Genomic DNA, 14,082 nt, shown 5'->3' with positions numbered 1-14,082 from the left:
ACAGTTGTTCTGGGTCCCAAGGCTTTGGGTCGTCCCCTACTGCTTTCCCAGGCCACAGGCGGGACACTGGAAGGGAAGTAGAGCAGCCAGGATATGAACCAGCGCCAGACCCCTTCACCACTTTGAAATTTTATCTTCAGTCTATGGCCATACCACCCTGAAAGCACCTGATATCATCTGAAATATTGTCTTCTATATCCCTTTTTCCCTAGTTTAGCCTCTGTTTCAGCTTCCACTTGAATAATGATTTGCAGGAGCCTGGTCTGAGGACTAGCTTGCAACTTAGAAATTATTTCACTCACCATTAACTCATTAAAAACTCACTTGCTATTTTTTTTTTAAGCTCCAGGGACTGATTTTCCCAGCATGCTGGAAGAATGCAGACAGATTCCCCACTTCCTGCTTAATGAAGTAGAGTTGCCCTATTGGCATTTTCTGCTCTGAGTCTGCTTTTCCATACGTTGTCCCTGCCCAGAGGCTTCCTTTCCACATTGCCAGTAGAGGCAGTGTTTCATTTGCGGGCATCTGAGGCTTATGGGTAGCACCCCTACCATGCCGTGGGCCAGGGACCAGGCCTCTTCCAGTTCATGTCTAAGAGTGCTTGGGGTAGAGAGGCTCAGGACTTGGAGAGCCCTACCAGGCAGGGAGAAGTCCACACTCTGCCCAGCCCCTGGCAGGAATACCCCCAAGCAGACACAAACCCTCTTTCTTCTCACAGTGCTTTATCATTCTAAGAGTGGAGAAACACCCCTCGCTCTCTGATGGTGTCCAGGCACTGTGGACTGACCTCCCAGCGCTCCCCCTGGATTGGTTTCTTCATTCTTGCCCCACAGCCTTTGTGATCACAGAAATGGCCATTCTTTCCGCTCTTCCTTTCCTTCGACAAAAGCTAAAAGCTTAGAGTGGAGACTGGCGGTCACATTGCACAATCCGCTTGGTGTCAGCACTGTCCACAGGGAAGATGGACATTGTGGCTTCCTTTTTCCTTGTGGTGCTCCCTGGGCTTCCTGCACCACTCGGCTCATTCTGGAGTCAGCTCTCAGAGTACAGCAGGCAGAGAGCTCCTGGGTTAGCACTGAGGCCTTGGGCCTCCTCACAGGATTTGGGAGGAGGTACGCAGCCTTGCCTAGCATCTCCCAATCTTGCCAAAGTTCTTATGTATTCAGAACATGTATCATTTCTCAAGGATATTGTCAATACCTTGCTTTTGATTTAGCTAAATTGAAACTAAAATGGAAGACAGTTCATTTTGCTGGCTTTGGAATGATAGAATCATCAACAGTGTTGTGTTATAGAACTTACAGTGTGTGCCAGCACATTGAACATGTTTACCTGTCATGCGCTCTGAGCCAGGTCTGTGTTTTATTTTGAAGGGCAAGAGAAGTAGCCTCCTACTTTGTAGCTCTTCAGATAGAAATCCTGTTTTTAGTAGGCCTCTAGTATGGATAATGTGCCTCACAAAGTTAGGTATTGAAACCTGGTCTCCTAAGCATTTCAGAGCCTGAGCAGGTTGAAGCCTGGATTGGTGGATGATCAGGTGGGCCCCATAGACTCCCATGTTCATCAGATGGCAAGATTGCAGGTGTGTTGCAGAGTGTCTGAAGCAGTCCTGAATGTGGGTGCTGTTATCCCTGCCTTATAAGAGAGGAAGCAGAGGCTTGGGATGGCTCTGTGGCGTGCCATGGGTTACAAGTCTGTTTAATCCTAGAGCTGACAGGTGCCAAAGCCCCAAGCTCTTTGCATCCAGACTGCCGGCCAAGGGTGAGGGTGCATTTCTCCAGCTTCAGACACTGCATGTTGTCTTCCTCCACTCCCCTTTCCCTGCCCTGGCCTGTGGAGGTGGAGGAAACAGAGAAGCTTATGAGGAGCTGGTTGCCCACAGGGGGTCCTGTGGCTGCATGCTGTGGGTTCTCAGACAAAAGGGGACCAAAGTCAGAAGACACCCAGGTCTGGCCCAGAGCTGTCCTGAACCCCAGACCAGGCCTGCCAGGCGAGTCGTAGGCACCCTGCCACTCACTGCGTTTCCAGGCCTTCAGGATGCTAAGCCCCACATCAGAAGGAAACGAAACCATCAACAATTACTAAATACTAAATATAGCTCGGCACATTTAGAAATGAACAATGGAAAAAGCCTTGAAATTTTTTTCTTTGATGTGAATGGAGGCTTTGGCATTTGGAAATACAATAAGATGAATTAATTGCTACTCATTAAGCGGTAAATCAGGGGAAGTATGAATGTGCCTTCTCTCCTCCATGTTAGCTGGGGTCTGACTGAAATAGCCCCCTTTTGTATTTACTCCTGCCTTCTCTAATAATAAGCAAATTAGAGATCATGGCCAGGAAAAATTCAAGTGCCTTCCATCCTTTCTGCAGAACCATCATATAGTTTTGTGATGTTTATCCACCCAAGGGCTGCAGCTCATAATTGCAGGGGTCATGTGAATCCACATAGTGCAATATTAGAAACAACATCTGTGAAATTACTTCTTAAGAAAGTATCCTGCATTTTGCCTTTTTTCTGAAAAAGTGATCTTGCCAGCAAATTGCTGTCTTTCCTCCCTTGCACTGTTTTTGTATTGCTAGGAAATATATATTTGGAGAAAACGGTTTTTAGACCTAATTTTTTTTCTAGTATATTGGTGAGCATCCATGTGAATAAGTTGGGTGGAAGTTTTATCTGTGAATTCTGAAAGAATGGCCTTGTATAAGCTATTTGGAATACACCGACTTACCATGCTTTGGCTATAATATATTGCATGTAAAGCTTGCTTATGGCTCATGCCTAAAGACTGTAATTGATTTTGTGCAGTAACTCAAAGCTGAGCAAGCCTTGGGGAGAGAGATAAACAAACCTCCACTGGTAACCAGGGTGGGATCCGTAAGATGTCCTGGAGTTAGAAGTGCACACCACCCTAGTTCCTTGCCTGTGGGTTACTGCCTGTCCTACCTGTAGACATTTCCCACTTAATTGTATCCATTTCAGCCCTAAGGAGGGGGCAAACCACAGAGCTATAACAGCAACCTGGCTCTGCTTCATGAAGTATGGAAGGCTGTTGACCTAGTTACAGCTATAATGTAAAAAGGCTTCTGAGTGAGGAGTTTATGTCTGACAGAATCTGGACTATGTGTGGCAGGGCAGTGAGGCCACTGATGGTGTGTTGTGCCAGATATTGGAGAGGGGAGAAGGTGGGCTAGTAGGTGATGAGACATACACTGACCCTCTCTCCCTCCCTCTCCTTTCTTTCCTCCCTCCCTCCTTTCCTTCCTTCCTCCCCTGCCTTCTTCCCTCCCTCCCTTTCTTTCTTCATCTCTTCTTTTCTCCTTTCCTCCCTCCTTCCCTCTCTCCCTCCCTCCATCCTTCCCTCTCTCCCTCCCTCCATCCTTCTCTCCTTTCCTTCCTTGTTATTTATTTGAAATGCAGACACAAGGCAAGGGACAGAGATCTTTCTTCCACTAGTTCACTCCCCAAGTAGCTGAAACAGCCAGGCTAAGCCAGGCAGAAGCCAGGAGCCAAGAATTTCATCCAGGTGTCTTCATGGGTGGCAGGGGCCTGAAAATGTAGGTCATCATGTGCTGACTCACAAGTGCAATACCAGTGAGCTAAACCGGTACCAGAGTTGCCAGGACACAAATTGGCACTCTCATGCAATGCAGGTACCCCCAAGTGGGAGCTTAACCCACTACTGCCATAATGTCCACCCCAAGAGTCACTTATCTTTCCTATACTCCCCAAGCATTCAGCTCATTAGGGTCTTACTCTTGAAAATAACAAGACTTCAACTCAGTACGAATGCCTCCGTGTGAATCATTTTTCCAAGTTTCTTTCTAGGACACATTTTTCTTCTTGTGCTTGTGGGTTCACACAAGCTGAGAGCATTTCCTGTAATCTAAGACATATAACTCAGCATTAACTTAATAACTGTTTTTCAAGATAAAACAATAACCTTTTGTAAATCTCATCCACATCTCAGAATTGATGGTATGAAAGCAGAATAAATTGGGTGTGCCGGTGTGGAATGTGTTTTCAGATGTGCTTAAGCTTCACTTATTTGGCTGGAACCGCCTCTTCCCTCCCCTGCAGAATGGGGGATGTGGTGAAGATGGCCTGAAATGTTTGAAAGTCCAGGATTTTAGGGCAGGGTAGTACAGAGAAGCAGCTTGCTAGGGTCATATTTTTTCCCCCAAAGCTAGGCATGAATTTCTGGGCTGAAAATGACAATTTTTAGGGTGCTCCATCCATTGAACTCTCTTAGCTAAGAGTTCTCAGTTCCCATCTCAGGGTAAGTGGGTCCGTGGCCATGCTGTCTGTTCTGAGTTTGGGAGATAGCACTGGTGGTGCTTATTACCTGTCTCTGGGGTTACTTTCAATTTTAAACAAAAAAAAAAGTAATCCTTATAATTTTCCCATGTATATCATCGCTGATGGGGCACTGTTATAAAATTGAATGAGTAGTCAGAGTAGCTCCACTAGAAAGGGTCAGAAATCACTGGGATAGACATTTTTCTTCCATTTGCAGAAAATTGCCTATTCTCAAATAGGTAGGTCAAGTGCAGACAGAACCACTACTTGAGGTAAAATTTCCTTTGCACATGTGGCTTTTTGCCTGTTACTTAGAACAGGCAGCCAAGAGCTGTGCAATTTTAACACCCTGTTCTTTTCTCACTAGTTGGGGTGGGTTTTTTTTTTTTTGTTATATGTATGTATTAAGATGTATTTAATTATGGTGGAATTCACGCTCATAGCTACAAATACTTATAGAGCCAGAATGACCGTAGTGAGCCAAATATCCTTTATTTAATAGTGGGGAAAAAAATGAGACAGCAAGAAATGATTTGCCCAGTAGTGCGAGGCGTGGGGATGTTTGGAGCTAAGTCTTCTGACAGCACCAACAGGTGCACCCATTGCTGTCTCAGAGCACATTGCTGAAGTTACGGCCCTTGGTTGCTCCCTTGCTTCGGGGCACCCCTGTACCTTTATATTCCTGGTGGAATGCCGGGTGAGTTAGAGAGGCAGACTTTGTGTTTTGTAACAGAAAGATTTTGATCTGAAGCAGCTAAGAAAGTCAGTGCTCTTCCACATGTGAACTGACTCCCATGCCTTCCCAGGCCTGTAGAAGCTCCGTGCCATTTCTTGGTAATGAGAACCAATCCCACATGATGTTGTGCAGTTGCTGTTCAGAATTCCTATCTGCCAGTGGACACAAGGTCTGGGCTGCCATTTTCCAGGCTCTGCTGGGACACCAGAGAGGTTGTGAGGCTTGTTCTGTGCTGAGAAAGGCACCAGTGGTCCTCTCCCTGCCATGACCTAAGTTTTAGAAATGGCCTGGAAAGCATTTACAACCCCACTTCTTAGGAGCTGAGGGATCCCAGGTTTCTGGTCCCAGTAGAAACAAGCACATGGATGTTTTGCTGTCAGGGTCTTCTTGACAGTGGATGGAGTAGGTATGACTGAGCCACGTGCCCTGGAGGAGTGGATGAGGCAGGTGTCCAGTAAAGCACTGGGATCATTGAGCTCCATAGGCATCCAGCATCAGAGAACACGCACACACATCCACCAACTGTGAAATCCCATCTACTTCAAGATTTGTCTTACTTTCCTGGCATCCTCAGGAGTTGAGATGTCTTGGATTGTAACAGTCAACCTGGGAAAGGTTAGACTGTTTCTGGGGTTGGCAGATGGAACCTCAGCCATAGGATGCTGTTACTCTGAGAGTCCCCAGGCCATTCCGCTGGGGACTAGCACTCTTGCCAGCTTCAGCACGCCCTGTTGCAGCTGCTCACAGTCCACATGTGCTGCCCCAAAAGCTGTGATTGAGGCTGCATAGAGATTCAGTAGCAGGTCAGAGAAATGTGTGAAATTAGAAAAACAACCTAAGCCATTGTTAGATCTCCCTCCCCAACCCCTCAAGGGTTAATGCAAGCTTTTTAAAAATTCCAGCGTAACTTCCTGAGAATTATGGAAAGGGCCCCTTCAAGTCGGTGTCACTGTTTTTGTTCTTGTTTTGTTGGTCTGTGGGAGCACGGACCCCACCAGGGGCAGCCAGAAGCCTTTACAGGTGGACCAGTCCATTTTTGCTGTCCTAGAAAAGCCACAGAGCCAGCTCAGGAGTTTGGGGGTCCTTGGTGGTTATTCTGTTCTGGGATGCCCATCCTGTGAATCACCTTGGTAGATAGGTAGACTCTGCATCCAACATGCTTCCTAAAATAGAAGAAAATCCCCCAACCCCTACCCACTGTATCATCCCCAAGTTTTCTGTACTTGTATACATTTATGTTTTTATCTGAAGAAGCAAACTGATGGCGACTTTATACACAACCCTTTTAACAACTTGTTTATTATTGTATCCAGGTAACGAGCATGGTAAGTATTTTCACTAAACTGAGTATTTTGCATTTTAGTTGTGCTTGGCAGAATTTTTTGGCTAGCTGTGTGCTACCAGCCTTGGCTTTTCTAGAAAAGACCCACTTAGGGAAAAGCGAATCCCTTACCTTTGGCACCTGATTCGCCCTTGGCCGGCCCACGAAGCTGCGGAGTCCTGGGCCTGTGCCGGAGAACATTCTAGAGAAAGCATGTGCCCCTGAGCATGCTGCTTGGCCTTGTCCCTATTCCCCATCCCGCCCTGCGCCCTCTGCTGCTTCTGAACTGTCCTACCAGGTGTCAGCCAGGGCGGTCTGCCAGGCTTGCATGATCTTACAGCTCCTAGGGGTGTTGCCCCTGGGCAGCCAGTGCACCCAGTCTCCTTGCTGTGTGCATAGAAGCAGCACCTCTTCCCATTCAATGGAATGTGTTAAGGAATTGGAGACATCTTCTGGAAGCTGAAAAAATAAAAATGTTGTCCACTCTTGGAGGCTTCCCATTCTGTTGGAAAACACATTCAGTTTTCACTTTTTTTTTAAAGCCTTGCTGCTGGGTGTTCTTAGTGACGGCTCAGAGCGATGGCCAGCTGAGTGTGTCATTGCCTTCTGGCTGTGTTTATCCATGCATGTTGGCTTTCCCAGCCCCTTTTGTGGCTCTGTATTTTAGTCCATGTGCTCGTGGCTGTGCCTGTTTAACCTGCCTGGTAGCTTTGGCTTCTGTATTGAGCCCCTATGTCACTGTCACCTTCAAGGATCAGACTGCGAAGGATAAGGCCCTGCAGCACATGGCGGCCATGTCCTCAGCTCAGATCGTCTCGGCCACTGCCATTCACAACAAGCTGGGGCTGCCTGGGATTCCACGCCCGACCTTCCCAGGGGCGCCGGGGGTAAGTTCGCAGCTGGGTCCAGCAGTAACGGCTGCTAGCAGCGCGGGGGTGGTGCGGGCCAGAGCAAAGCCCATCCACCTGGTGCTTGTTGCTGATGAGATCAGGTGTAAGTGCAGTTGGAGCCTAACTTGTACTAACTGATGCTGGGTGAAAAATGGTGAAACAAGGGGAGGAAGGGAGCTAGAGAGAGGCTATGGGAAAGGTCAGTGAAAGAGGAAAAAGCAGAAGTGGAGGGGCAGACTCCTTAGTCTCTGAGAACCAGCAGTTTCAGTGTCACTCCTCTGGGACCCATCTGGTGGTAATCTGCTCCTTCTGCTCCCTGGATCCCCACCCTGGCCCTTGGTCCCTGTCCTTGTGTCCTCAGAGTCACTTTATATCTCACTGGCAACTGGCTGCTCATGGCACGAGGTCTTCTGTTTTCATTCTGATACCTACCAAGGGCTGAGGAGCTTTATGATCTAATCTCATTTGATCCTCCCAGCAATCTTTAAATGCTTCTTCCTGTTATTGGCATTTGCAGAGAAGAAGCTGATGGTTGTTAGTTAAGGCAACAGGAGTCTGGGTAACTTGATCGCAGGCAAGTGGACGCTGGTGTTGGGATTCAACGCCAGAGCCATGTGACCCCACAGGCTGCCCTTTCCTCTGCTACACCATCTGTCTGCCTGCCCACCTGTCAGCCTGCCTGCTTGCCTGCAGAAACCTCAGGCACCCACAGCTCCAGGCAGCTCAGAGACGCTGGCTGCACACTGATCCTCGGAGCTCCTGGCCCTCTTGTTCCAAACTTTGGCCTCTGCCTGGTGGGGTCTTTGGTGCTGTGAGCTAAGGGGCCAGAGGGTGGGTGGGGGTAGAGATAGCCAGAAACAATGCATGGCAGAGAGGGCGGCTTGGTGTCTGAGTCAGCGGTCAGTTGGAGTGTCTGGAGCCCTCCTGGCATGTCTGTGGTCACTGCAGGGAGAGCACTGAGGAAGGACTGCTCACCTTCTTGCAGGAGGATTTTTAAGAGCAGGGCAGAGTAGCGGGGAGCCTCTGGATTGCTGAACAAGCTCGGCTGGGATCTGTGAGCAATAGTGACCACCTGTGCATTAAGACCGGAGGTGTTCGTGCTGGCAGGCATTTGGGACCTGCTGTTCTTGGGCAGAAGTTGTAGCATGTATGTACCCAAGGCTGTGCTTCCATGTGAGCTCATAATGCTGACACCTCTGTGTTTTGCCTTCCAGTTCTGGCCAGGAATGATACAAACAGGGCAGCCAGGATCCTCCCAAGAGTAAGTCTGAGGATGGGCTGGGACAGGTCTCCATGCCTGGGGCACATGTCTCCCAGGACCATGCTATCTCAGGGCCCTGAGCTCCCTAAAGTCACTCTTCTCTTACTGTCTACTGAGGCCGATGACCTCAGGTCTGGGAGGGAGCATCTCTGTCCCATCCTAAAGATGAGTGATTGTCCAGCTAACAACCAGAAGTGGAATCCTGTCCCTTCATGGCTTCTGCCCCCTGGAGTCAGAGAAGGCAGTGAAGGCAATCCTTCCACCCAATCCGTGCTAGTCTTCCCTGGGTGGAGGAGGGTGGAAGGTGGGTGGGCCGAATAGGAGTCCTCCTAGTTCCTTGAGGGCAAGAAAAGTAACCTCAGTAAACATGCAGATGTGTGCAGTTTAGGGATAGCAGCAGAGAGGTGATCCTGTGACTGTGTTCTCAAACACACATGAACCCAATGGCTTAGAGGGAAGCCCCAAGCATGTCCCAAACCTTGCCTGGTTAATGATGGCTCCTGAGCTCAGTCTTGGTGTGAGAAGTACAGAAGCAGATGTTACAGCTCATGGACATCAAGCTCCCAGCTGTCCAGGGGCTAGAGGGTGGGGAAGCTTAGGGCAGGCCTCAGTTGCCGTCACAGTTTCTAACCCTGTGTCACCTCTGTCCCTAGCGTCAAGCCCTTCGTGCAACAGGCCTACCCCATCCAGCCGGCAGTCACAGCGCCCATTCCAGGTGAGTGAGTATCCCCAGGGTCCCTATTAGGGCTGACAACTAGGCCTCTGTTCTGTGCGGGTAGGGTGGCTCACCTTTGTCACACCTGTACATCTTCCCTCCCAGCAGAATCAGGGGAGAGGCCCATCTCTACCTCCTACCTTGAAGAAGAGGTTGACCTGAAGTTCAGGAGGGTCACAGGGATTTACCTACCAGATCCTGATTCCTTTCTCAGGACCAGCAAAGTCCCAGGAAGCCTGGTCACTCTCAACAAGGACACTTTAGTCATCATTAAATGGGGAAATTGCCATGCACACTTCCTCATCATAATGTGGCCAAATTAGGAAGTCCATATCTTGCGGGCAGATAGGGTTTAGTGTTCCTTTTCATAGAAAGGTGCTTTTCCTTTGCTAGTACTTTGCTTTATTTTGCTTGTAAGCTCCTTTACAGCAGAAATCATGGATCGGGCTGCCCCACCTGTTATCACCGTTCCCGCTACATGTACCCCCATCCCTACAATGCACACTTAGACTCACTCAGCCCAACTCCTCAAGGCATGGAGTAAAACTCATTCCTCTCCATTGTTGAACACCCAAGTGGAGCATGCCTTCCCACATTGCCCTTGGTTCCAATAACGCAGAGCATTTTGAGTGAGCGTTCCTTAGTGCTGGCAGCCAACCTTGAGAAAGGGGAGTGGAGACACCTGAGAAATGCAGTGGCCCACCCCAGCCTCACAGAGACCTTTGGAAGCATGCTCCCTTCTGACTACTCTGTGCCTGGTCCCCAGGTAGGCCCTTTGTTAGATGTCTTGTGCCAGTCCTTAACCTTAACTGAAGTTACCTTTGCAAGGAACATGTGCATTGGGCTGGTCAGTGTCTTTGAGATGCTCAGCTAGAATCCTGTTATTGCATGGCTGAGACCTCCCCAAGTACTGGTGGAGAGGGAGTGCCTTGCCTTTTCTTCTGGGTCATCTGTTCTTCAGAGCACTGAGTGGAAGTGACTAAGTCACTGGCCAGGCCTTGATGCGAATGATTATTCTTTCAGGATTTGAACCTGCATCAGCCCCAGCTCCCTCGGTCCCTGCCTGGCAAGGCCGTTCCATTGGCACAACCAAGCTTCGCCTGGTAGAATTTTCAGCATTTCTCGAGCAGCAACGAGACCCAGACTCGGTGAGATCCTTTTTTTTTTTTTTTTAATTTCTTGATTTATTTGAAAGACAAACTTAAAGACCAAGGGTGGAATGGGTGGGAGAGACAAAGAGGTCTTCCATCCATCCGTTGGTTTACTTCCCAAATGGCTGCAATAGTCAGGGCTGGGCTATGTCAGAAGCTCTTCCAGGTTTCTCATGTGGGTACAGTGGCCTTAAGCACTTGGATCATCTGCCACTGCTTTCTCCATCACATTACTAGGGAGCTGGATCACAAGTGGAGAAACTGGGTCTGAAGCCAGTACCATATGTAATGTTAGTGCTGTGAGCAGGGCCTTAAGCACTACACCACAGTTCTAGTCCCCTGAGATATCTCTTAAACGTAGGACTTGCTTCTTTTCCTTTCCTGTCCTCCTTCTTGCTCCTCTTGGGTTCTTTTCCTTTGCTCCTCTGGCCTAACAAATGTTATGGGTGAAAGAAGACCTAGGAAGGGGAAGCCGAGCAAACTTTGGCTCCCATGAGCCCCTGTTGGTGGCTATGTTGTGCATTGGAATGGGAGTTATCAGCCTTGCCCTGGAAGCTACGGTGAATGTCAGTGCTGCACTGAGTGCTCTTGACCTGAGCATGTGCACTGAACAGCAGGTAACATAGACTTAGCCTTGCCATGTGGCTGGCCTTGTATCTAGATGTTTGACCACATCTGATCAGCACTAAAACCCTCCAGCAGAAGGTATTCTTAGATAGACGCATGTACCTTCCTCGGAGTCATGCAGTCAGTACCTAGTGGACTGGAGATTCAGACTCAAGTCGTTGAAACTTCAGTGCCTGAACATTCAACCATTATCCTAGGCTGCTTGTCTGAGTCCATGTTTTGTCAAGAGAGCAAGTTATTATCCCCTTTGAGAGAACAGAGTGGCACCTCCACAGCTGACCATCACATGCAGTATATTGTAATATCACAAGTTCCAGTAACGTTGGCATTTGGACTCTGTCAAGTTCTTCTCTTCTGTCTCCCCCGTCTCATCTTGTACCCAGCAGCCCATTGTTTTTCTGCCGGACCCTTCCTGGTACATATGGGATTCTCCCTTCCTTCCTTTCTTCCTAACCAACAAGTCTTGTACCCTTTCCTCACACCCACTCCTTGGCTGTGAATATATGAGTGTTATGTCTGTGTGTGGGTGAGCTCAAGGCAGGCACTGAAGGAGTCATACATTGGTTGGTGGGATCCTCACCAACTCCTCACATGTGCTCCATCACCCCACTGCACTCATCTTAGAGGCTCCGAGAGGCTCTAGCCCTAGGCTCACTGGCTGAGTGCTGCCTGCCTTGCCACCCATCTAGGATCAGGAACGTGCTCATGTTTGCCGCTAACTACTGGGATTTGGGTACCTGGATGTGTCCTCTTACAGGAGCCAGTTATGAGCTTTTGCCCAGTGGGACGCCTCCTTGGGTGCACACACAGAGGAAGCACCTTGGCAGAGGGTTCTTGGGCAGCCATCCCAGAGTGAAACAGGGCAAACCCTGAATGGCCTGCTGGTGTCCCATGATTGTGAGTGCTAGAAGTTGGAGGTCAAAGAGAGCTGCTTCAGAATTAGTGGGGATACAAAGATTGAAGTAGCTCATTGGGCTCAACAAGGCAGGTGCAGGAACATGAAGCCATTGACAGGAGGAAAAGAAGCAGCCAAGTGGATGGATCTCTCCTCTTGAGGGGTGATGGATTAAAATCCTTAGTTGTGTGACATTCAAAGAAACAAAGGGATGGATGCCTGTTTTTATGCCTTCTGGCTTTTCCGCTGAAAGTGATGCATGATTGTTTTTGGCTGTAGACTGGGCTTTGGGCAGGATAAGGAGCCTGTGCGTATAGGATACCTGGCTGCTGACACAGTGCTTTGTCATTGCTTTTTTTTTTTTTTCTGTCCCCAGAGATCCCCATAAAAGCTTCTGTTTTCTCCATTTCACAGATAAATAAACTGAGTCTGCAGCATGTTCTGTAACTTTCTTTTTCTTTTTTTTTTAAGATTTATTTTTATTATTTTCTTATTGGAAAGGCGGATATACAGAGAGGAGAGACAGAGAGGAAGATCTTCCATCCGATGATTCACTCCCCAAGTGAGCGTAACGGCTGATGCTATGCCGGTCCGAAGCCAGGAGCTTCTTCCGGGTCTCCCACGCGGGTACAGGGTCCCAAAGCCTTGGGCCGTCCTCGACTGCTTTCCCAGGCCACAGGCAGGGAGCTGGAAGGGAAGCGGGGCTGTCGGGATAGAACCGGCGCCCATATGGGATCCCGGGCTTGCAAGGTGAGGACCTTAACCACTTGCGCCACGGCGCTGGGCCCATGTTCTATAACTTTCACAGATTCTTTAGCCAGTGGGAAAAAGAACCAGAATCCCCAGTGTCATATTCCAGTTTCCTCTTTTCAGTACTTAAATCATTGCCTCCTGCCTTCTTAAAGATTTATTCATTTTTATTGAAATGAATGAATGATATCAGATATATGAGCGGAAAAGAGAAGATCTTCTGTCAAGTGATTCACTCCCTAAGTGGCTGCAACAGCCAAAGCTGTGCCAATCTGAAGCCAGGAGCCGGGAGCCAGAAGCCTCCTCTGGGTCTCCTGTGCGCAGTCGAGGACAGCCCCATGCCTCCTGCTTTTTAAGGTCTCTTGAATTGTCTGTTCAGTAGGAGTGTCCTCAGTGTGAGCAAATCTATTTCTCTCTGTCTCTGTTTCTCTTTCTTCCTCCCTGCCTGTGACCAGGTTTTTAGGAACAGGGCTCCAAGGCAATGGAAAGCCAAAGATCCAAGATGACCTTTGTTGTCATGATTGTGAGACTGTGGGATCTGATTTAGTTCTTATGAAAATTGAAAATAAACCCTACTGTTTTAGTTTAAAAAGACAGTGTAGCCCCCTCATTGTACCTGTGCTCTACAGCTGTGAGAGTACAGAATACTTCACTGCTTTTTGCCATGCTCTTAGTGTTTGTAAAGCTCAGCATTTGGAAACTCTGATGGCCCCATTCAATACATTCTGTAAGTCTGGCTGTGCACAGGCACCTGCAAGGGACTGGATACAAAGGGGATTCCTCTAGCCCAATAGCCATACTGAATCACGGCACGCAATTGGAAGGTAGATGTGAAGCAAATTACTCCCCAAGAGATCACTGTACAGTGTGGTGCCTGCCAGGGTGGAAGATCACCCTTTACCCTGAGAAATGAAGTATGTTGACTGGGACAGAGTAAGGCAGAACATTCCAGAGGTGATGAACCTGAAGTCTGACACAGTCAGTGGCACTGGTAAAGCCAGAACTCTCCTCATCCCATAATCTGAATGTCTTTGATCTTTAAGTAAAATAGATTAGATCCCCGACACATGACTTCAAAGGCCCTGGTGTGAGTTAACACCCTTGGGTCCTGTGGGGAAATAATCATCTTTTAGGAGATTTGAGCCCTTGTTTCTGGCAGCCGCAAGGAAAGATGTTGACAACTCGGCAATAGAGGAAACTCCTCTCCTTATGGAGCCCACCTGGTGGTGGCGATTCCAGACCAAGGGAAGCCAAGTGCTAATGTGGAATAACATCCTTCCTCACAAATGAATCGTTTCTCTTTGAAGTAAAAATACAGATTCTAGATGGTACTAATAGCCTCTACTGCATACGTTGTTATTTCTGGCTCGTTCAGTGCTGTTAAATGTTGTCTGTCGGGTACTACCAGCTGCTGCATCACTGTTAGGAGATTCTCT

At 48.4% G+C, this 14,082-nt stretch overlaps 1 protein-coding gene across 4 annotated transcripts in view; it reads left to right on the top strand.

Moving 5' to 3' along the window:
* Nucleotides 1-14,082, top strand: part of TEAD1 (TEA domain transcription factor 1) — a 167,913-nt gene that overhangs the window by 106,194 nt on the left and 47,637 nt on the right. For 3 of the 4 annotated variants that reach the window (XM_040988949.1, XM_040988947.1, XM_040988946.1), the window contains 5 exons: nucleotides 6,350-6,361; nucleotides 7,110-7,244; nucleotides 8,462-8,508; nucleotides 9,162-9,223; nucleotides 10,247-10,371. In XM_040988949.1, coding sequence (XP_040844883.1) covers nucleotides 6,350-6,361; nucleotides 7,110-7,244; nucleotides 8,462-8,508; nucleotides 9,162-9,223; nucleotides 10,247-10,371 — 381 coding nt within the window. The remainder of the gene's footprint in view (nucleotides 1-6,349; nucleotides 6,362-7,109; nucleotides 7,245-8,461; nucleotides 8,509-9,161; nucleotides 9,224-10,246; nucleotides 10,372-14,082) is intronic. The other variant, XM_040988948.1, reaches the window with a different exon arrangement.

Source organism: Ochotona curzoniae, unplaced genomic scaffold (assembly GCF_017591425.1).
Source record: "Ochotona curzoniae isolate NIBS_2020 unplaced genomic scaffold, NIBS_Ocur_1.0 contig_517, whole genome shotgun sequence".
Classification (NCBI taxonomy): Eukaryota; Metazoa; Chordata; class Mammalia; order Lagomorpha; family Ochotonidae; genus Ochotona; species Ochotona curzoniae.
This window is presented reverse-complemented; position numbering and strand designations above follow the sequence as displayed.